Source organism: Microtus oregoni, unplaced genomic scaffold (assembly GCF_018167655.1).
Source record: "Microtus oregoni isolate MIOR12 unplaced genomic scaffold, Mior012 000008F_ref0000371, whole genome shotgun sequence".
NCBI lineage: Eukaryota > Metazoa > Chordata > Mammalia > Rodentia > Cricetidae > Microtus > Microtus oregoni.
In genome coordinates, this window is record NW_024543067.1 from 31987756 (window position 1) to 32010428 (window position 22673).

General features: G+C 43.7%; 1 protein-coding gene across 3 annotated transcripts in view; it reads left to right on the top strand.

The window, feature by feature from the left end:
* Mre11 (MRE11 homolog, double strand break repair nuclease) overlaps positions 1 to 22673 on the top strand; it is a 56184-nt gene that overhangs the window by 12320 nt on the left and 21191 nt on the right. For all 3 annotated transcript variants that reach the window (XM_041657716.1, XM_041657715.1, XM_041657717.1), the window contains 9 exons: positions 157 to 298; positions 2962 to 3076; positions 6408 to 6593; positions 7716 to 7887; positions 11081 to 11161; positions 11756 to 11882; positions 13901 to 14004; positions 15109 to 15282; positions 17394 to 17456. In XM_041657716.1, coding sequence (XP_041513650.1) covers positions 157 to 298; positions 2962 to 3076; positions 6408 to 6593; positions 7716 to 7887; positions 11081 to 11161; positions 11756 to 11882; positions 13901 to 14004; positions 15109 to 15282; positions 17394 to 17456 — 1164 coding nt within the window. The remainder of the gene's footprint in view (positions 1 to 156; positions 299 to 2961; positions 3077 to 6407; positions 6594 to 7715; positions 7888 to 11080; positions 11162 to 11755; positions 11883 to 13900; positions 14005 to 15108; positions 15283 to 17393; positions 17457 to 22673) is intronic.

Sequence of the window (22673 nt, forward strand, 5' to 3'; positions counted from 1 at the left end):
AGTTTTGTGAGTAAGACACACTTATCCTATAGTCTACAGAGTGTGCTTTTGATGTGGGAGTGTGGTGCTCCTCAGACCGTAGACCGGTAGGATGGTTCTCACCCAGACCATCCTTTTCTGTGGTCAAACTCAATGCTCTTTGAAACTTTTGTATAGGCAGATGCCCTCTGTGCCCTCGATATTTTAAGCTGTGCTGGGTTTGTGAATCACTTTGGACGGTCAATGTCTGTGGAGAAGATTGACATTAGTCCAGTTCTGCTGCAGAAAGGAAGCACGAAACTCGCTCTGTACGGCCTAGGTAGGTAATGGCCTTAGGTCAGATGGGATTCCATTGTCCCCTTCAGTCGATAATTGTGAACAGTCGGCAAATACAGTTTCAGAGCTGGTGTGGACCCAAGGGACTTCTAAAGGGGGAGAAGTCAGACAATTGTGATTATTCTTTATTGGTACCTCTAAAAGATAGTGGAATGCTCTGGTGAAAATAGTTTTGGTATTTCTAAGGACAGGAGCTATTTATACTTAATGGCAGTTTTGGCAGAAAACAACAACAAACAAACAAAATCTCTGCTTCCGTCCTATTTATTGTTTTGGACTCTTTTTTATAAAGCTGGATGATAGAAGGGCACGCTCTTTAGCAGAACTGCATTTTGGTATCATCGAAGTCTACGAGAGATCAGAGCATCCTGTCTATACAGTGGCACTGGCCTTTTTGGTTTGTGAGACTGAAATCTGGCTACTCTGAGTTGTAATACACTAGACATAAGAGATAGGAAGACCCAGTAGTAACAGATTATATACATTAAAATTAATTTTGCTATTTTGTTTCAATGTGACTGGTAGAAAATTATTTATATATCTCATGCATTAGTGGCTCACATATGCTTCTATTCTACAACTGACGTTTTATTATTAAAGCAGATTCAGAAATCTGCTTTACCCTGGGTGTGCTATTATGTGCTTGTAATCCAAGCACTGGGAAAGTGAAGAAGGGAAAATCCTTTTGGCTCACTGGGCAGCTGAAAGTTCCAGATCAGGAAACTATAGACCAGTTGGAGGCTCTGTCCTCAAAGTAAGGTGGATGGCACCTGAAGAATGACACTCAAGGTTGACCTCTGTCTCAGCCTGCACATCTCATGGGCATGCTCAATGCTCTCTCTCAGACACACACACACACACACACACACACACACACACACACACTTTGCTTTGTTAATTTCATTGTTTTCCATTTCTTTTTCTTTTTTTTTTCTTTTTAATTTGTCTTTTTGTTTGTTTTGGTTTCTTCAAGGCAGGGTCTCACTATGTAGCGCTAGCTGTCCTGGAATCACTCTGTAGACCAGGCTGGTCTCAGACTCAGAGATCTACCTGCCTGTGCCTCCTGAGTGCTGGGATTGAAAATGTGCATGACTACTCCTAGCTTCTGTTTTCCTTTTCTTTAGTGTTCTATAGGAACGCCTTTTTTGCTAGACTTTATTATACATGAATGAAAAAATAAACTCTGTTTTCAAGGAACACATTTAAAAGTTTCTGTATATTTTATATTTCAAATATGTTTTTATTTTTTAAAATTTATTTCATTTTATATGCATTGGTATAATGGTGCTAGAGTCTCTGGAACTGGAGTTACAAACAGTTGTGAGCTGCCATGTTGGCTGCTGGGAATTGAGCCCCGGGTCTTCTGGAAGAGCAGTCAGTGCTCTTAACTGCTGATCCGTTTCACCAGCCCCTGTATCTCAAGTATTTTTGAAGCTAGAAATAATGTGTAAAATCCATTTTTTGTGCTTTATGTCTGAATCTGAGATAGAACACGGAGAGGATAGACAATTTGAAAAAGCCATTAGCAGTTTTCGTGTCTGCAGTATTGGGCATTGTATCTCCAGAAAAGTGGCTTGCTCTTACATTGAACTGTGTCTTCACTGTTATCTGGGGCAGCCCCTTCAGTGATCCATTTTCCCCCGAGTTAGCCATCCTCTTCTGTCCTCCTTAACTGGTGTCTGCTCCATCCTAAACCTAAAGAAGAGCTTTGTGCTCAAGTTCTCAGAGTCCCACCTCCACCTTCTCCCTTCAGTGATGCACCTGTGCGCCCCCACAGTTCTTACACCTGTGGGTGTTGGAGCAGAAGTGGGGTCCCCGTTCCCTCGCACTGAAAACATACTCACCAGTTACCCTTCCCTCAGCCTGTGTCTTCAGGTTTTACCAACATGTAGTGCTTTACGTGCAGCTGTTACTGCCAGCACAGCCTTGTGTGCTGGGCTTGCCTGACCTGTGTCCACTCTGTCTCCTCTGTACATCAGATGTCTCTGTGCGTCCGGTCACTGGCTCTGTTTCTCTAGTTAATGTGAACTAGCAGCCTTGGTTAACTCTCTCCAGCTCCACAGTTATTCTCTGTGTTCATGTCTTGGCCTTTCCTCTTAACATAATGATGACAACTTAGTACTGTTTTCTTACCTGTTTTCTTGGTGTCTTCTACCCAGACCAAGACAAACCTCTGCGTATGGGAAGGATTACTTAAAATTATTAAATTATTAAAAAGCACAAACTCAGTATATATAGTAGTATTACACTTTAAAACATGTTTTAGAAAATCTCATCCCTTTTAGTGTTCATTTCTGTGCATGCTGTATGGTATATCATAGCTGAAAAGCACGTTTACTTTACATTCATAGTGAAGGGAAGGCACATGGTGTCACTAGACATCCTGGTGGGAATGTAAGCATAGGAAATTCATTCATCTCTCTGTACATATTACCCTAATTCCAAAGTAGAAAGTGTTCTTTGAGTGCTGTTGTCCTGGGGCACTTGTTAGTAATACCATTTATACATGCGATTCCAGAATTCAGATACACATCTGAACAGAGAAGTGTAGTCCTGTGAGAAATGCATAATTTAGAAGAAAAGCCTGTTCATCATTGAAGTCCACAGTAGGAAAACACGTTTGAAATAGTGTTGTGTCCTCCCCAGGGTCCATTCCAGACGAAAGGCTCTATCGGATGTTTGTCAATAAAAAAGTGACCATGCTGAGACCGAAGGAAGACGAGAACTCGTGGTTTAACTTATTTGTGATTCATCAGAACAGGTAAAGGTACTCTGAAATAAAGCACTGAGGTTCTCAGGATCTGTTTGTGCAGGACTTTAGTACAAGCCTGACTGCTTCACCATCACCAGCGTGGGTTCAGGAGAAGTCACACTGCTTTGTGCGACTTCAGGCTGAAGCCAGTTCATGAGGATTAATAACCAGGAAAGAGTGTGTGCCCCGAATAGGGGAGACACAGAGTGACCATAACAGACACTGATGCAGCGAAGCGTGGACCAGTGTCATTCCTGTAGCATCCCATCTGCTTCCTCATATCCCTTAGGAAACATTGTTTGGGTTGTGAATTAATCATTCCATGTGCTTTATTATGGATATTGTATCATCCATAGAAGATACTTAGTATATTAGGAATCGCTTTGTGTCACGGACAGTGAGTAAGTGTTTAATATTACATTACTGAATTTCATCTTTTCTGTTACTAATCTGTAGTTGTAGTTTTCTTCTGTCAGTGAACATTTTATTTCACATTTTTTGCTTTATAAAGTTTGATGCAGTAAGTACTTTCTCTAGACATCTCAGTGTGTGTGAATGCCTTTCCAGAAACATAGCTAGAGCGGCTGTTTGCTTTGTTTGTTGTTTGTTTTTACAAGGCAGGGTGTCTCTTTATAGCAGCTCTGGCTGTCCTGGCACTCGCTCTGTAGACCAGGCTGGCCTCCAACTCTCTGAGATAGATCCTCTTGCCTCTGCCTCCTGAGTGTTGTGATTAAAGGCGTGCACCACCACACCTAGCCTAGATCAGTTGTCTTTTGCTAATGGTTGTAGGTAGTTTATTCTGTTGGTAGAGTCCACGATGGATCGGGAGGAAGAGAAACCAGAGGAAGCGTGGTTTGTCCTGTGATCGCTACAGTGTAAAAGTAAGGTGAGGTGGTAGGAATGAGTGCAGGAAGCTGGAAGGGGAGAGAGACAGAGCTGGGAAGTCTCTGAAGAAGACTCCAGGATTTGGGCCTGACCATGCAGTGTATTTGAGCGCATTTAGGTTGAGTGCTGGGTCAGTGCAAGGCTTCAGGAGGTAGATTTAGGAGTCTGAAACGGTCTCAAGTGTGTTTTGGTATGCGAGGGTTCCTTGAACCTTTACACCACTGCCGAGCATTCCCTTTTCTGCCTCACCTTGCACTGCACAGGGAAAGGTGGAGGAAAACCCATTATTCCAAAAGATTAAGCCTTAAGAAGGTGGAAAGCCCTGCTGAGGGTTGTGTGACAGCTCACTGCAGAAGATGGTGATACTCACGTGTGATCAAGAAGACAACAGCTTGCTCCTCAATGCAGTTCCCACTTTCTCCTTTGAAGTTAGTGTTGGGGGAAGATGCTTTCTGACCACATGAATACCTTGTTTCCCATGGTACTGCTATGGACTGATCGCCCGCAGGGTGATTGTATCTAGTAGTTAGCACTGTGGTGTAAGACTTGTGCTGTTTGTTGACCTCCATTCTTGCCATATTTGATCATTGGGATTCCTTGTAGGAAAGACCAGACCCTTTCTCATTTATTTTCCTATTTATCTTTTTATATCAAGGACTTGGAGCAGGGGGAAAGGAGGGAGAGGAAGAACAAGAGAGAGGGCAGCTATCTGTTTTTGTTTATTAGTTTATTTGTTGAGCATAGCCTTAGGTTCTTGACGTCACAAGATGCTGTAATTCAATCTTGTATTTTCCTGCCCTCCCTCAACCATTTCACCAAGGAATTCTGACTGCTTTTGTTGGCAGTGTTTAGAGCTAGGATTTGTGTGAACTCTAGGTGTGCTTGTTGATGCTGAACCTCTCGGCCATCTCAGTTGAACAGAGTTAATAATAGTAACACATGTAAACAACTGTATGTGTGCGCACAGAAACACAACCACAAGTTCATGCTGATTCCAATCTAATCCAGAGCCGCGTAGTCCATTTGTGTCTTGTCTTTTGCATATTCGTGACTTTTTTCCTGAAAGAAGCCCAGATTATAAGTGCATGCATGTGTGTGTCTGAGGATCCAACCCAGCCCTCGCATTGCTTAGCAAGTGCTCCACCTCTGAACACATTTTTGTCCTATTTGTTTCTGTTGCTTAGCTAAAGTGCACACCTGTGTCTCTGTGAGGAGCACATTTCCCTCTAGAATACAGTGTCCGTGGACTTCAGTCCGTGGCCTGCCACAGCTAGTCAGGATGCCAGGTTCCCAGAGTTGCCCTGCTTCATCATTCCTGCCTTCTTTCTCACCACTGGGTGTGATTCGTTTCTCCCCTTTTCATTCTTAGACACATTTGCTGCTGCTACATCTGGGAAACAGGATTGCTCAGCTGGGCGTGTGCTAGGCACCCTTTGTATTTGACTTATTTCCACTTTATAGTGACCAGCTCGGTTCTTGCTGCAGAAGGAGGGATACTGAAGCTAGCAGGAGACTTTGCAGTCTCTCACAGGCTGGGTTGTGTGCTCTATGAAGGCACCATGGCATTGTGCTATGTTTGCGTGTGTCCTGCTTTTCCTCACACCCTGCATACTTGACTCACACAAAGACATACGAAACACAAAGGCCCACGGCTTTCTTAACTTTGCTTTCCATCTTCCCTGAGTGTAGCTGCAGTTTCCCTGCCGTTCTCTTTGTAGCACCCTCACTGCCTGCTCTTCCCTGCAGGGCGCTCTGTTCTCTCAGGTGGATCCTTCCTCACAGAGGCCTGCTCATTCTAAAAGCACAGCTTTCAGATGAGGTCATTGCACTGCAGTGTCTTCTGCTAAAATAACCACCGCATTCCTTCCTTTTTTAAAAATTTATTTAACTTTATTTTATGTACATTGGCATCAGATCCCCTGGAACTGGATTTACAGACAGTCGTGAGCTGCCATGTGTGTGCTGGGAATTGGACCTGGGTCCTCTGGAAGAGCAGCCAGTGCTTTTAACCACTAAGCTATCTCTCTGGTCCCTATTCCTTCTTTCTATAGCCAGTAGAAGTTAAGCATCACTGAACACACTTAGGAGTGTGTTCTTTATCACAAGTTTAGATTTAACTCAGTTTTTAAAATCTGTCTGCTTCGTGGGGTGTGCAGTCAGGACCACTTGTGGGTTTGCGATAAACAGAGCTGGTTTTCCTGACTTGCCCAAAGTAGAATATTCTCTCTGTAAACTCTGCCGTCTCCTTCCAGTGCAGACCTGGCTTCCTCATGCTTCCAGTCAGGCCTCTGGTTTGATCATATCCTACAAATTTATAAACCTGTGCTCTGAAATTCAATGGAATACCCATCCCTTGGGCAGTTTCTGACAAGATATACGTAGATCTGTGTAGACCTAAGATGAAATGCTCCCTTACTGCTCTGAACTTATGTTCTGCTCTTAAATCTTGGTGTAGGAGTAAACACGGGAGTACCAACTTCATCCCAGAGCAGTTTTTGGATGACTTCATTGACCTCGTTATCTGGGGCCATGAACACGAGTGTAAAATTGGCCCAACCAAAAATGAGCAGCAGCTCTTCTATGTGTCTCAGCCTGGAAGCTCAGTGGTGACTTCCCTTTCCCCTGGAGAAGCTGTGAAGAAGTGAGTACTTTCATATTCCAAATCAGTCCTTAAGAAATCCGTGCTGTAGGTTGGTTACCCCACATTCATGGTTTGACAGCAGAGAATAGCTTGCTTAATTTTTAGATTTCATTCATTACTCTGTGTGTGAGTGATGGAGGGAGGTGTGAGGATGCACATATGTCATGGAACCCGTTCTCTTCCAGTTGGCTTGTGTTCGAGGACCAAACTCAGATCTCAGGCTTTTGCAGACAAGTGCTTAACTCACTGAGCCGTCTCTCTTTCCCTGAAGGGCACTTTGTGTGTGAAGGTTGGGTATTGTAGTTGCACTGTTTTCTTGGTTTTGAAGGTCCCTCCCCACCTCGTCTTATTTATTCCTAGGTAAATAAAAAAGTGAAAAAAAAAATCAAACAAACAAGCGCTTGCTGCTTTAAGAGAAGTAGTACAGATATCTGTAGTTTACCTTGACATCTAAAAAATAGGTAGCTCGGTAGATACTTTAATTAATTTAATAAAATGCCTCACAGTAGAATCCAAGAATTGGGTAAAATGGGCTCCCTACCAGAGTTCTAACTTTGCTGTGCATGCGTTTCTTTACCCACAATAAAATGGGGAAATGGTTTTTTCTGTAAGTTCACAAAATGCCAACAACTTAAACTGAGCTTCTGTAGAAGGTCTCACCCAGTGGTTCCACTGAGATTCTGATGGTTATGGTAATGTGGTATAAGGAGCATGGCAGTGGAGTGTGTACTTGTGGTTTTCCCTGTGGCTCTGTCATGATCTGGTTAGCATTTTATTATACTTTTGTCAGGTTTGTTTCATTATGAAGTTGTATCTGCTCAGACAGGAGATGATGGAAGAGTATATTTTATTCTTATAAAGAAGAATGTTTGCCATTTTCTACTATAAAAAATTAAATTAACAGAAACATGTATTTTTAAGAGTATTTTTTTATAATTACTAAGTGAAAAATGGAGCCTTTCGTCTGTGAAGGGATCACAGCTAGCCTCTAACCTGTTATCTTCCTGTCTTAGTCTCCTGGGTTCTGGGATCACAGGCATGTGCCCCAAACCTGGTTGCTAGCTTTGGTGCATCCATCTTCCTGAGGATGTCTATGCCTGAGCTCTTGGTTCCTCTGTATAGACACGTAGGCTTGCTGCGCGTTAAAGGGAGGAAGATGAACATGCAGAAGCTACCTCTCCGCACAGTTCGGCAGTTCTTCATGGAGGATGTGGTTCTGGCTAACCACCCAAGCCTGTTCAACCCTGACAACCCTAAAGTGACCCAAGCCATCCAGAGCTTCTGCTTGGAGAAGGTAACTTTCTGAGCACAGCTGTGAGGTCTGTGTTGTCTGAGAAATCGCTGGGCAGAGCAGCGGGACCTATGAAGCTGCAACACCACTGGCGCTTGGGAAATGAGGCCAAAGTCTTCTTGTTTCTTAAGTGTAATTATTTAGATTAAATTTGTTCTTTGACAAGTTCATACATGTATATAACGTCCCCTTCTCTCCCTTGCACCGTTGAAGCCCCCCTCTCCCCCACGAAGACATCTTTTCCACTTTTGTGTCTGTTTTTTGAGTCATTGAGTTTAAACGGGGCTGGCTCCCTTACCTTGGTGCCTGGTGGGCCCGGCATCAGTGAGTACATAATTGAAGATGACTACCCCTTCTCCAGAACCCTTCGGTATCCAGTAGTTGGTCTTGTGCAGCCAGATGCGACTGCAGTTGAGTTCTTGATTGCAGTGTTGTGCCCACAGGTGAAGTCTTGCAGCCATTCTTATCTTCTGGCCCTCACAGGTCTCTGCACCTCTTTATCAGTGTTCCCGGGCCTTAGAGAGGGAAGTACAAATGGATTTTTGGGGCTGAATATTTAGTTGCAAAGACTTTTTTTTTTTTTTTTTTTAACATAGAAGGGTGTTAGCTATAGAGAAGCTAGTTACCTCTCCCAGAACTTCTTTTGAGCATACACATCCAGTTTCCTCACTTTCATCCTTGTTACAGTTGGTTCATCTTCCTTGTGAAGACCCTGACTTTGGAGCTGGGAGGACGCTACGGTCCCACGCCTCTCATCTCCATAGCACACCTTCCACCCTGAAAACTACTTCAAATAAAACTCAGCCTCCCTTTCTCAGCCTCTGTGGAGGTTCTGGGTGCCCTGCTGTAGTTGGGCTGCACATTTTATCACATGTAAACGGGCAGCTTGCTAGCCTCACATGCTGACATGCTCAGTCCATATTCTGTCAGCTTTGGCTTTACTTTGTAGTCTTGTGTAAGGTCGGAAATGGAGATAATGATGGTCATGATCCGTACCGACTGCTGCTGTGTGCTGTGTCGAAGGCTGTCATTAATCTATTCACAGTGCTGTGTGTGGTTAGGCTCTGTCTCCCATTTGCTCTTTCTTCCTTTGTTTCCCCCTCTTCCTTGTTATTTTCAGGAATTGACTTCAGGGCTATGCAGATGGTATTCTTTATGCAGTTGTTTCTACCATTGAGTGGGCTAGCCTGGTACCTCCGATTAGGCAACTGGCCAGTGTCACAGCTGTAGGAGCAACGTGTGTGGCTTGAGTGTGGCCTGAAAAGCTTTAGTGTGCAGGTTCCACGGTGACTGGCTTCTCAGACTCGGCTGAGTAGGAGTGTAGGCTTCTCTGTTTGAGGTTCCCTCTTTTCATGTCAAGTTGATATAAAATCACAATCCCTTTCTCTACAGTTGTGATAAAAGGTTGTGAAATGTTCTCTGAGGGTTTAACTCACCTCTGGTTGAGCTGCACTGCAACCCCTCCTCCTAAATTCCAAGTTTTTCCTGTCGTTTTTCTTTGCTTTTCTTTGAGACAGGTTCTTGGCATGAGGCCTGGGTATTATGGAACGTGGTTCTGCTGTGAACTTCCTGCCTGTCCCTCTCAGGTGCCAGGTTTCCAGCATGCCCCACCCTTAAGGAGAGTTATAAGAATCCAGAGAGGAGAGTGGTTGCTAGCAGCAGGAAATCAAGCCGTGCGCATCCTGGGCATTCTGATATGGACCATAGTTACATTGTTATCGTCACACTGTGAGGACAGAGCCACTTGTTAAGTTTTGTTGTCTTTTGAGACAGCCTTGTTCTGTTTTTAAGCTGGCCTGGAGCTCACACCGATAACTCAAACTCTCAGTCTTTGAGCCTCTGGAATGTGGGGACCCACTTGTGCCGCCATGCCCATCTTCCCAGCTTTTCTGTGCTGCTGTCTGTCTGGTGGGTGCTCCGTGCATGCTCGCTGAACTGAGACTCGGCGGAGCAGATCTTCTTGAAGGTCTCTGTGTCCAGTAGCGTAGTCACCAGCACAGGTGACTGTAGACTGTAAGACATTCAATGCCACTTTCTTGGTTGTGCTACCACTTTTCAAGTCCCTGTGTCTGTGTGTGCTATGGCAGCAGCACCAGATATTCTTGCTGAGGAGCCGAGCATGGTGCTGCAAGCCTGTAATCCCAGGATGTGGCAGGTGAAGGCAGGGAGAGCAGGGCAGCATTAGAAAATCTCCGACTCAGAGAAGAGCTAAGGCTGACAACTAGCTGCAGCCGTTAGGAAGATGTGTTGGAATTAAAATTACCCTCTTGCACCTTTGTGCTCTCTGGAGCAATGTAGGACAAGTGTTTTTGCTTTTGGATCTCTGAGATTTTATAAGCTTGACCTGGTATAGCATGAGGCAACTTCAGATATTGGAAACACTCATCTTGTTTACTTGAACTTTTCCAAGTAAACATTCCAAGCTTTCTGGAGAGCCTATATGATACCACTGGAAACCTTGATTTATTTGGTTTAAAGTTAAGGCAAGGGAACCCGTGTTGAAACATGATTAGAAATTGGAACAGAATCAGTGTTATAGATTTTCTTGTGAAGGAGTTACATTGGAGATGGAAAAATTGCTGAGAATGTTTGCAAAAGAAAAATATTAAGGGATGGTGTTGGCACCACAAGGTGTGTTTAAAAGATGTTGTCGGTGAGATGGGAAGTCAAGGCAGCTGTGGAGCTGCTGTGCAGAATTCTGTGCTGCTAATCCCACCCACGAGAATAAAGACCATTACCCAAATTTCTTGGCCAAATTAAGCAAGATTTATTTTATGCCAGATAGGGCTATCTCCCTAAAGTGGGGTTTGAAAATCAGAATTGAACACAGAAGGGTAGGGTTTATATAGTCCCCAAAATAGGAGGGGTTTTTCAAGGGATGGAGGATTTCCAGAGGTTTGGTTATGTAGGAACTTGGTGGAATATTTTAAAATTATTTGACAGAACATCTGATCTTAATCAGGGTACATTCAAGGTATGAGTCAACTCCATAGGGTGGGAAGCGTGGCAAATTCCAGAAACAGGTTAAAGCATGGACAACTTGAATTTTGCAGCAAATAATAACGAACTTGTTCTGACCTTATAACAGAATGGCTTTCATCCGTAAGATGGAGTTAGGCTGGTCAGTCAGCAGCAGTAATGTAAACTATATTAGCCAATTTACACAAAATTGAACACTTGCCGCTTTTATTTTGAGATTGAAGAAATGCTTGAAAATGCTGAGCGGGAGCGGCTGGGGAATTCTCTACAGCCAGAGAAGCCTCTCGTCCGACTACGGGTAGGTCCTTGTGCTAATTAAACCATACCAGTTTTAATAGAAACACAGACTTCACATACTTCTCTGAAAAGTAGTAAGTTAAATGCTTAGCGTAGAGTCGGCACCAGCAGAGGCAAAAGTGAGAAAGCCTGAGGCTCGATCCCATCTCAGGTGAGTTTGGTAGGTTTGCTACTTTATTCATAGTTGCTGTCATTTCCTAAATGATCTTTCTGATCTGTTCTTGCTCGGCCCCCTTGCTCCACTCTGGGCACCCCATCCACAAACTTCTGGCTAAAGCAGAGAACATTGGAAGTCCCACCTTTGTTTCAAATAGTACCCATGCTGTGCACCTAGGCTGTCACAGGAGATAGAGAACATTTCAGCGTCGGGATGGCATTGCTCTATTCTCTTGAACAGGAAGTGTGTTTGTGTAAACCTCACCTTCTGGTGTTAGTCTGTCAATAGGACAAATGGTTTAACATCATCATGATCATTAAACATAGAACATGAGTTTGCAAATGTCAAAGCATCGAGCTTTTAGATTGATATAAATACTTTAGATGCCAAAAAACCCCTGTATTTCTCAAAAATTGGCACTGTTTTCTGTCTTTCCAGGTGGACTACAGTGGAGGCTTTGAACCTTTCAATGTTCTTCGCTTTAGCCAGAAGTTTGTAGATCGGGTTGCTAACCCCAAAGATGTCATCCACTTTTTCAGGCACAGGGAACAAAAGGGAAAGACAGGTAAGCTGCTTACTTAAAGAATGCTTTAGCGGGATTTGTGTAAATCAGTCTTTGGTAAAATAAATGAAGATAGTAGTAGACATTTTAGTATTTGTAGTGTTAGACAAAAAATGGTAAGGGAATATTTTATCTTCTCAAAATAAGCATTTGGGGTATTTTCCGATTATTTGTTTTATTTCCTTCTGGAGACAAGGTCTTGCTCTGTAGCCCAGTGTGGCTTCACACTCTAGATCCTGCCCCAGCGACCTGAGAGCTGGGTCTGCAGACTTGAACTGTCCCACCCAGCTGTGTTCAGTCTGTAAAGCAGTGGGGATGAATGAAGGCTGGGAGGAAGGCTTTGTTTGCAAACACAGCCTTTCAACTGTGGTGCTAGTCACAGCACTCACAGGCGCCAGGCATCTGCCAATCCCAGCACATCTTTCCTGCCATGGGTTGACAGAACAGAACATGCATTCAACTTTTGCAGCTTTAAGTATTTTGACTTAGTGTATGCAGTGCTTCAGGAAGACCAGACTTGAAGTCAAAAGTGTCCTGTAGTTTGGTATTTTTGATGATTGAGTAGTTCATTTCCAGTTAAATTTTATAGACACTTAGTGTCCTGTTAACTATAAAACAAAATCATCAACTAAATAATGCTATTTCATAAGAAATATCAGCCGTAATCTTTATAGAGGCCCCACCCTTTATATCTAGTAAGATTTCCAGCAGCGAAAGAAAATAAGAATGATGGATTGGGAGAGATGACACGGCGGTTAAGAGCACTGGCTGTTCTTCTAGAGGACACAGGTTCAATTCCCAGCACCCACACGGTGACTCACAATTGTCTATAACTTCAGTTCCAGGAGATCCAGTGTCCTCATCTGGCCTCCAAGCACTGCTAATGCATGGTACATAGTATAAATTCACACAAACGTTCATACACATTGAGAAAAAAAAATCAGCAAAATTTTTTAAAAAGTAATTTATAAATGTTGTGACTTTAGCCTGAAGCCATCTTTCAGATATTGACGTGTAGTCCTCATCATGCTGCCGTCGGGCTCGGAAAGGCACGGGCAAGAGCTGGGTTCTGGATGTGAACTTTCATTTGTCACTTCTTATTGATTCCTTGACAAGAACCTCACCCTGTTTGAGTTTTATCCCCAGTAGAATGGCCTGGGAATACTTTTAATTTAAATTTGAGTTGTTTGGTAGCTATGATGCCACCTGGATATGTCTTAACGGAAAGTCTCTTATTTTGGCCACTTATTACGTATGTGACACTGTATAAATTAATAATTCTCCACTGTTGAGATTGCTCCTTTCCAAAGCTGGAATTGTTCTGTAATGGCCTTCACACAGGGTCTGGCCAGTGCAGAGCAGTCATGGTAATTAAAGGAGGTAGCGTTAGTGTCCTTGGAGCTCCCAGGGGTGTTTGTCCCGCGGCAGGAGATGCCGTGAACTGGCGGTGTCTCTACCATCAGTGGCACTGCTGTATTTCTGCTGCGTTCTGTTGACTGCCCTCGCAGGAAGTCAGCAGAAATGCGTTAATCATACTTCCTGTTACTGTTCTCACAGAGTGCTGACAGGTGCTCAGGGCTGAGAGTATCTTACCAGTCTGTAAGAGGCACTGTCGCTGAAACGGGTGGGTGTGTGGTGGTGACACCAGTGGCTCTTTTGGGTACTGCTGTGCTTTATTGTGGGCCCGGGAAGCTCTGCCTACCACTTTTCTGTCATTGGTGGAAGATGCGAGTAATATCTCTGTTCTTGGGGGTGTTTTGATTCGTACTTCCTGAAAGGGTTATGTGGGGTCTGAGGACAGTCTTAGAACAGTGGCAGTAGCCATGGTCCTTAAAGATGGGAAAAATGCATATGGACCATGTGGAAAAAGAAATGAACTCCAAATGACAGTAAGGCTATTAGCAAATTTGAGGCCCTTTTTTTGCTTCAAAATTTATGTGGCGCCCCCGAAGTGTTGGTGAGAGCCTAGCTGTTTTAGTGTGTTATGAAGAGCACTGTTTCTTCCTGGCCCCTTTCTGTAGGTGAGGAGATCAACTTTGGGAAGCTCATCACAAAACCTGCTTCAGAAGGAACGACACTCCGCGTAGAAGACTTGGTGAAGCAGTATTTCCAGACCGCAGAGAAGGTAGTTCCTTACCGCTTAGGCTTTAAGAACAGCCAACAGCAGACTTTAGTGTGTGCGTAGTTTGTATGTGAAGTGACTCCCCGGTGGCTCTGCAGTAGCCAGTACACCAGAGTGTTCTCTGGTCACTGCTGCTGTCATTGCAAGGACTCACTGGTGTGTGGCTTCCTTGTCTTTGTTGTAAGTCTTGATCTGAGATTTTAGCTTATGTTTGAATGTAATTTTTAATTTAGTTACTTTTTTTAAAAACCTAAACAATCATATGCTAGTAAAACTACTTGGACTTTTTTAGTTGCATTTATTTTAAAAAACACAAATCTGAGCCAGGCAGCGGTGGTTGTAAGCCTTTAATCCCAGCACTTGGGAGGCAGAGGCAGGCGGATCTCTGTGAGTTCGAGACCAGCCTGGTCTACAAGAGCTAGTTCCAGGACAGGCTCCAAAGCTACAGAGAAACCCTGTCTCAAAGAACAAAACAAACAAAACAAAACAAAAAACCCCACACACAAATCTGCTACCTGGCAACTGTGTAGGTCAGAAATGGCGCTGGTCTCTCTGGCCTGAAAACCAGGTGTCGGAGGGCCATGTAGGGAGAGTCTGTTTCTTAACCTTCCTCAGTTTCTTGCAGTTCTCAAATATCCTGGCTGGGTCTCCTTGTCCATGCACACAGCCAGCAGTGTTGCATCCCGGTCCATTTTCCAGCTGGGCCTCCTTCTTCTGCCTGGAGCACCCCCAGCAATCTCCATAGTTTATAGCAGGTGATGAGGAGCCTCAATACCATCTGTAGCCTCAGACTTCTTCACCATAAAACAGTCACAAGGCCTAGAGTGAGATGGCAAAATTTTTACAACCGTTATCTCCCCTCCCACAAAGCCTCACCTCATTTCTAGTCATCCTTCATGGCTTTTTCTGGGGACTGTCACAGCCTTTCAGACCCCTGAAGTTACAACTCTCTTTGACTCCTCCCCCATTTTTCTGGCCCTTGGCTAAGTGCTGCCTGCTGACCCCAGCACTTCCTTTTCCATAAGAGACTGTGTTTTCCTTCTTGGGGAGTTCCTGGCTGAGGAACACAGCACTTGTGCACCTAACAGCGTGTGTTTCCTCCTGCAGAATGTTCAGCTCTCACTGCTGACAGAAAGAGGGATGGGGGAAGCAGTTCAGGAGTTTGTGGATAAGGAAGAGAAGGATGCGATTGAAGAATTAGTGAAGTACCAGCTGGAGAAAACACAGCGCTTTCTGAAGGAACGCCACATCGATGCTCTGGAAGACAAGATTGACGAAGAGGTGAGCTGCCGATGTTGTGTTTTGTTTGGTTTTGATTAACTGATTAGTTTGGTTTCCTCATCTATAAAATTGAGGAGATAAAATGAGGAGTAAATTAGACAGTGTCTAGCAGCACCCGGAGGAGTTTACATGTGGCGGGTGCTGAGTAAAGGTTGTTCTGTCCTGAGAAAGCGTCTTTCTGAGCTCCTGAGAGCACTGCAGAGTGACGCTTGCAGCATAAGAATTGCTGCTGTCTCGTGTTTTTCATTCATTTTGATTGAGTTTTGAGTCTTACCTGGAGCATGTTTTCCCTCTGCATATCAAGGAGCGACAGAGAAAAAGCTTCCATTGGACCACATTGAAATTTAAATGTTGGTGTGTCAAAAAGCAAAATTAAAGGGTATGAATGTGGAGAAAATATTTATGAATGTACAAAAGAAAAGACTAACACTTTCAATATGATATTAAAAGACTCAAATAAAACGTGAGCTTTAGAAAACATTAAACATTTCAGTAGAGCCATGAACAAAAGACATGAAAAGGGAATTCACAAGGAAGTATAAATGTGTAGCAAGCTTGAGACCACAGTATTTAATCACAGTTAACCAAGACCATTAATATTACATGGATTTTATTTGTCAAATTTGACTTAAGAAAGCTGGTAGTAAGTGCCCTGCTGGAGGAGCTTCATGCAAGCAGCACGGCTGTGGGCACTGCAGGGTCTGAAGAGGTCCTTTCCTTAGTGCAGCCCCAGGGTGTGTCCTAAGACAGCAGTCAGATGAAAACTAGTGCACAGAGTAGGTCCTGCTAGTGCTGTCCTCAGTGCGCAGTAGTTGGGAAACTCAGTTTCATTGAGCACTGTCATGTAGACAACCTAGACGTTTTTATAGCTAATAATTATTAGGATTTTGGTCAGGTCTATGCATGCTCATAACCCCAGTGTTTAGAAGGTAGATGTAGGAAGATCAGGAGTTGGAGGTCATCCTCAGTACATAATGATTTTCAGTCCAGCCTAGGCTGCATAGACCCTGTCTCAAACAAGCAAAAAGTGTGTTTGAAAGATGTGGAAAAGTATTTTCAGTATAATGTTACAGGACTGTAAGGATGCAGAGCCGCACGTTGGAATGTGCTGGAGTTGTTGTTTTGTCTTCAGTGACACTGACTCCTTAGCTGCACCGTGTGTGTCTCTGTGTCATGGTAGCCAAGAGCCAAGAGCATTGTCTGTGCTCAGAGTCAAAAGCCTTATCATTCGTGTGCTGGCCCTTGCATTCTCTAGGCTCTTTGTGCCTTAACTGTAAAATGGATGAAAAACAGAATCTCCACCGTTGTGAGGATTAAAACGCATCTGGCATTTGCCTCATTGCCCCTTAGTTTGCCTTCTCCACCTGTTGTTATCTGTGAATAACAGTGTTTTGGTACCCAGAGCACTATGCCTTACTCTCTCTTTTTTTTTCCCTAAAGACAGGGTCTCTCTATGTGGCCTTGGCTGTCCTAGAACTCACTATGTAGACCAGACTGGCCTAGAATTCATAGGTATCCACTTGCTTCTGCCTCCTCCCAAGTGCTGAGATTAAAGATGTGTGCCACCATGCCTGGCTCCCATGCTGGTTTTGAACCAAGGTTCTAGTGAAGTGAAGCTGCCCTCGTCAAAGTCTCCTGTGATGTTTTGTCTGCTCCTGAGACATTTTAAACTTACAGGTCTTACATGATTCCATACCTGAGGCCTGCTTTCTTCCGTCCTTAATGGAGAATTTTCTTTCCTGGTAACTTTCATCTCTCCATCCTCTTAAGCTGGACTCTCCAGGGCTCAGTCCTTGGGCCCCTACATCTACCTACCCACCTTCTAATTTCATCCAGCTTCTTGGCTTTGGTGGTGACTTTTTACAAGTCTCTCCCAAGCCTTTTCCTCTCCTTGCTGTCTTTTCCCTGTGTATGGTGAACAGATCTCCCAGGCAAAGCACCCATTCCCTGTGCTGCTCTCCCAGTAGAGTTCTAATGAATGCTTCAGTCTTTGGGTGGCACAGACCACAAAACCATCACATTACTATGACTCTCTTCTTCTGCCACCAGTACTCTGGGTGGCTCTACTGTGAGAACGTACATGGTGTCTGACTTTCTTTATTGTGGTCTAGGTCCGGCGTTTCAGAGAGAGCAGACAGAAAAACACCAATGAAGAAGACGATGAAGTTCGAGAGGTAATTTTTCGGCTATAGTGTGCTGTGTCTGTAGTTTGGTTTGTGAACCAGAATAGCCAGTGGGTGTATATGGACAGTGGTTAATTTGAGCCCAGCTCTTGTGAGTGACTATAAGCGTGTGGCTGTTATTGCTGTTCTGCCTCCCTTCTTGTTGAAATATAGTTGTAAATGTGGTGGGGCAGACTCACAGAGAGTCCTCAGTAATGAAAATAACATCTAGAATTATTTCTGAGTTAGAATGCTGAAATCCTTAGTCTCCTAGATGTGAGGAAGGGAAGATTTGAAACTGCATATTGAAGCTCCAGTCCTCTGCTTGCTTGCTGAAGTTGTGATTGAAATGCACATTCTTGTTTTCTGGGTGTGTGTGTTACTGTCGTTTTGTGATTGTCTCACGTGTGACTCCTGAGGTTTTATCTAGATTACTTTCAGTTGGCAGTTTCTGAAGCTGTTGTGGCAAACATCATGCATTTTACTAGGAGTACATGTATGAAAGAGGTCTGGTGTGTGGCCCCAAGAGTTTCCTGAGCAGTAGGTGAGGTGTGTGGAGAAGGTATTTATTAAATTATTTTGATAGCTTCTGTGCATGCACTATCAGGTCCTATTTTACAAATTGAGGACACTGAGACTGGACTCGGGGTCATATGGTGGTACTGGAATTTGAACATGTTTCTGCCTCGAAGTCTTGACTTGGTGCTAGCCAGTGTCTTCTCAGGGTTCCATAAGATTATTCATAGCCACTGAATAGCTGAAACCAGAAAACTTCTGAGCCCATCAAAACCAGCGTGAGTCATGTGCCTACATGCACCTGCTGTGCTTTTGTGGGCTGTGTTCTGAAATTTAAGGGAAAAAACGACTGATTAGGGTTGGTTCACTTAGATTTATCTCATTGTATTCATCTGTAGCTCCTGCCTGGACTATGTGTACTACGGTACTACGCCTGTATTGCGAAGCCTGCACTACAGGACCATTCGCGAGCCTCGGGCAAGGGGCTGGAGATTTAAATACACAAGGACACACAGACAGCGACACGGGCCATCCTTGAAACAGGAATGCCCCTTTATTGTGTCCAGCAGCAGCTTATGTAGGGATCCTTAACTGATAGCCACACCCCAACCAAACCCACCAGAAACCACTTCCCTGCCATCAGACTCCTGAGGGTCTCGTGCTCAGAGCAGCTGCAAGCATTACAAGTTGTTTACCAGAAATTCAGGATCTGGGGTTCACAGCTTCCAACATTCATCTTACAAGGTGCTTTTAAAATAGAAAAGAACGTGCTAGAAAGATTCTTAGAAAAGTTCGTAGATCATCATACTAATTTTGGTTAGCCCTTTTAACTGAACATATAATAAAAATACTTTTTACATTGAGTCCTTTGGGATTGAAGCCACTAACCTTAGTTTCTTATAAGAGCTGAGGCTGAGGGCGTAGGTCGGTGGTTGAGTACCTGCCTAACACGTGTTAGGGTGTGGGATTCATCCCTATCACCATCAAAAATCAGTAAATAAAAGGGATTGTGAATTTTTATATGGGAATGTAACGTGTCAAATGGGAGTCCTTCAGAGGAATAAACTTAAAACTTAGCTATATTTTTACAACATTTACAGGTAACAAGATTTCCTGGGCTTTTTAGTCTGTTTCCAGTTACTGTATCAAAATGCCTGAGACCAGATAGTTTAGAAAGGATAGAAATTTTGAGCTCATTGTACCGGAAGCTGGGCAGGCTGGAACCAGCATGTAATGAGAGTCTTCCTGTAGTGCTCTGTGTCAGATGGCACGGCACAGGCAGTCAGTGTGCTGGCTTTCTTTCCTAACAGCCACTTCCCGTGTAGTTTAGGAACCCATCAATCCGAATCGGTTCATGAGGGCCTGACCTCATGATACAATGACCACACTGTCGATATGTGTGACTTTGTGGATGAAATCTGAAAAGCATATTAAACCACAGCAGTAAGCACTTCCAGAATTCTGTAGGGTTCTCACAGGGTTTTCAGCCTCAGCATCCTACTTAGGACTTGAGTAATAGAGTTGACACTTTCTCAAGATGTAATTCACAGCTTTGTCAGAATCTCTGGGCTCAAAATATGAATTGTGGTACCATGCTTCAGTTATTTTAACAGACAAATGGAAGTTCTTTCATTTAGAGGGGAAAAAAATACATCCTGTAGAGCTTCTTGTTCACGAGGGAAAAACTCAGGTATTTCTGTAGGCACAAGCTGACTTGGAAATACATGACCAGGACCAGTAAAGATCAGGTTTAAGGCTGCCATGATCTCCATCCTACACACTGCAATCCTTTAAAAATATAAGGCTATTCTTAATCTGCACACAGTACTTGATTCTCTGGCTTATAAAATCTTAGGTCCTGTCTGAATTTAGACGGGATGGGTACACCCTTTCAAAACGTGATGCTGAGCCCCATCCAGAGTGAACGGAGGATTCACGGGGTGGGAGGAAATACTTATGAATTTACATTCAAGGAGTTGGTGTCTACATTGCGTTAAAAAGGCTTCTAAAAATTCAACAATAACAGCAACTTGAAAATGGATAAAAGCCTTGGATACATCTTTTTAAAGGTTTTCAAGTGCTCCATCAGCACTTAGGATTCCAAGTATTCATGATGCAGAACCATGGAACACACATTGGAGAAGCAAGAATAAAGCCCAGGGACAGAGAATGGGGTACATACAGGAAAGAACAGGTGTGCGGGTTGGCACCTATGTGAAAAGCTTGGAACCCTGTACCTCCTGGTAGGAGGACCTGGTGCCCCTGGGGAAGAGAGCAATGTGACCTCTCCTGAGAGAGAGGAGACTCAGGATTACTGTCTGGTCCTCGTACAGTCCAGCTTAAGTATACAGCCAAGGGATCGGAAGTAGAATATCAAGTGGATGCTCATATGCCAGTGCTTTTAGAGTATGATTGACAGTAGCCAAGTTAGACACAGCAGGTGTCTATCAATAGCCCATGGATACATATCCTCCTGCAAGGGAACATTAGCATATCATTACAGTCTAACACATGTTCAATATGCATGAAGTCTGAATGCACACTGAGTGGGAAAGAGCCAATTCAAATGGACAGTGTAGTATTTCATCTGTGTGCCGTACTGTGCTATTTAGTCAGGAATGGAGCAGAACAGGGGACCCCAGGGACTTGAGGGTACAAAATGGGTCGAGTTTGAGCTGAAAAATAAATCCTAGAGTCAGTAAATTCCAAGCTGTTGCACAGAAATGTTAAACTAGAACACTGACTGTAATATTTAAGAAAATGAAAATAAAGATGGTATTTAGAAAAAGAAAGAAAATTTGGAAAAGATAGGTCGTCACTCAAAAATAAGCTTCACAGTCAGACTTCAGGCTTTTAGATGCTGTTGGCCATCGCTGCTACTTTAGAGGTGTGGTGCTAGCTTGCCTTCTAATCACTGATATCCTTGAGTGTATGTTCCCTGGGGCCCTCTCATGTTGTCTTACTATAGATTTGGTATTTGCGCATCTCAGGGGCAAGGCCTTCTTTCTTGATACTGTGTTTGATTCATGCTTCCTTTCTTAACAGTGAGCATTCCCCACCCCCTTTCCTGGAGCTGAGTATTGAACCTGGGTCCTCACACATGCTAGGCAAGTGCTATACCACTGACCTAAATCCCCAGTGAGCAGTTTTTTAATGTTTTTAGAGTATTCATATGGAGCACCTGCTTATAGTGGGGTGGAGGGTAACTCCCTCTCCTCTCCTCTTTTCTCTCTCTCTCTTCTTCCTCTCTCCTTCCCCTTTTGTACTTAGTACTTTTTGACATGTAGAATAAATATTCACCTGTTCTGAAGACTGTTGGCTTAAATCAGCACTAGTGGAAAGTTAAAGCCTTTTGGCATCTAGGGAGGACAATATGAGGCCTCCTCTTTGCCCTCTGTTCATGTGAGTTGTATTAATGTATGCCCTATGTTGGCAGTCCTACTGATTCTGTAAATCCTGCTAGTTATATGGCCAATCTTGCAGGTATTCCTGGACTCTGCTGTTTTCATAAGCACGGTTCTGTTGTTTTCTCTTTATATGTTCAGTGCTGTGTCTGCATCCTGTTGGGCTGGCTTTGGGAGAACTGGGCACTTGTTCTGTGCTTCAGCACTGCTGAAATACCAATGAGTTCTGTTCTGTAGCATAAATAATAAAAGCCCAGAGTCAGATATTGGGGTTCAACCCAAAAACCAGAAAAGCAAAGCAGCCAAGAGAAGTCTTGCCTCTACAACCACAGACTTAGCAGACTAAGCAGCCTGAACCTCTCTCTCCTCCCATTTTATATTTCATCTAGTGCTGGGATTAAAGGTGTGACTCCCTAGTACTAGGATTAAAGGTGTCTGTCAGCCACCACCACCTGGATTTATTTTAGCGTTGATCTTGTGTAGCCCAGGGTGGCCTTGAACTCACAGAGTGCTACCTGCCTCTGTCTCCCAAATTAAAGGTGTGTGCCACTACTGTCTGACCTCTAGTGGGTTAGCTTTGCCCTTCTAATCTTTAGGCAAGTTTATTTGTTGAAGCATAAATAAAACATCACTATAGTGTTGTTTGGAAATTTGACTGGCTCACCTGTTAAACTTTCTTGGTGTCTGGATGGTGGTATTTTGTTTGTCTTTTTAACTTTGTGTATGGGAGTTTGGCCTGCATGTATGTCTGTGACTCACAATCTTGTCTGGTATCCAGGTAAGCCACAAGAGGGAGTTTTGCTACCTGAAAATGGAGCTAATGACAGTTGTGAATTACCTTGTGGGTGCTGAGAATCTAACCCAGGTCCTCAACAGCAGCTAGCACACTTAACCTCTGAACCATCTTTCCAGCTTCTGGATGGTGTTTTCAAATAATTTTCTCAAAACTTTTTTGGATAATTAGACTGTTGACACTGTTTGTCTTTTCTTGGGTCTCTTTAGGTTGTTTCTAAGACTTGCATTACGAGTCACCTCTTTATCTTGGCATTGTGTGTGCACCTGTGGACATGTGGGCAGAAGACAGTCGTGGATGTCTTTTCTCGGTGCTGCATGTGGAAGCCAGAGCTCAACATAGAGTGTTCTTTATGAGTCTCTGACTGATGTTTTGAGACAGGGTCTCTTACTGAACCTGGAGCTCACTGATTACACTGATTGCTGGGCTAGCAAGCTCCCAAGATTGTCTGCCTTTTCCCCAGTGCTGTGATACTAGACACCTGCAGTGGCATCCAGCTTTTTGTGTGGGTTCTGG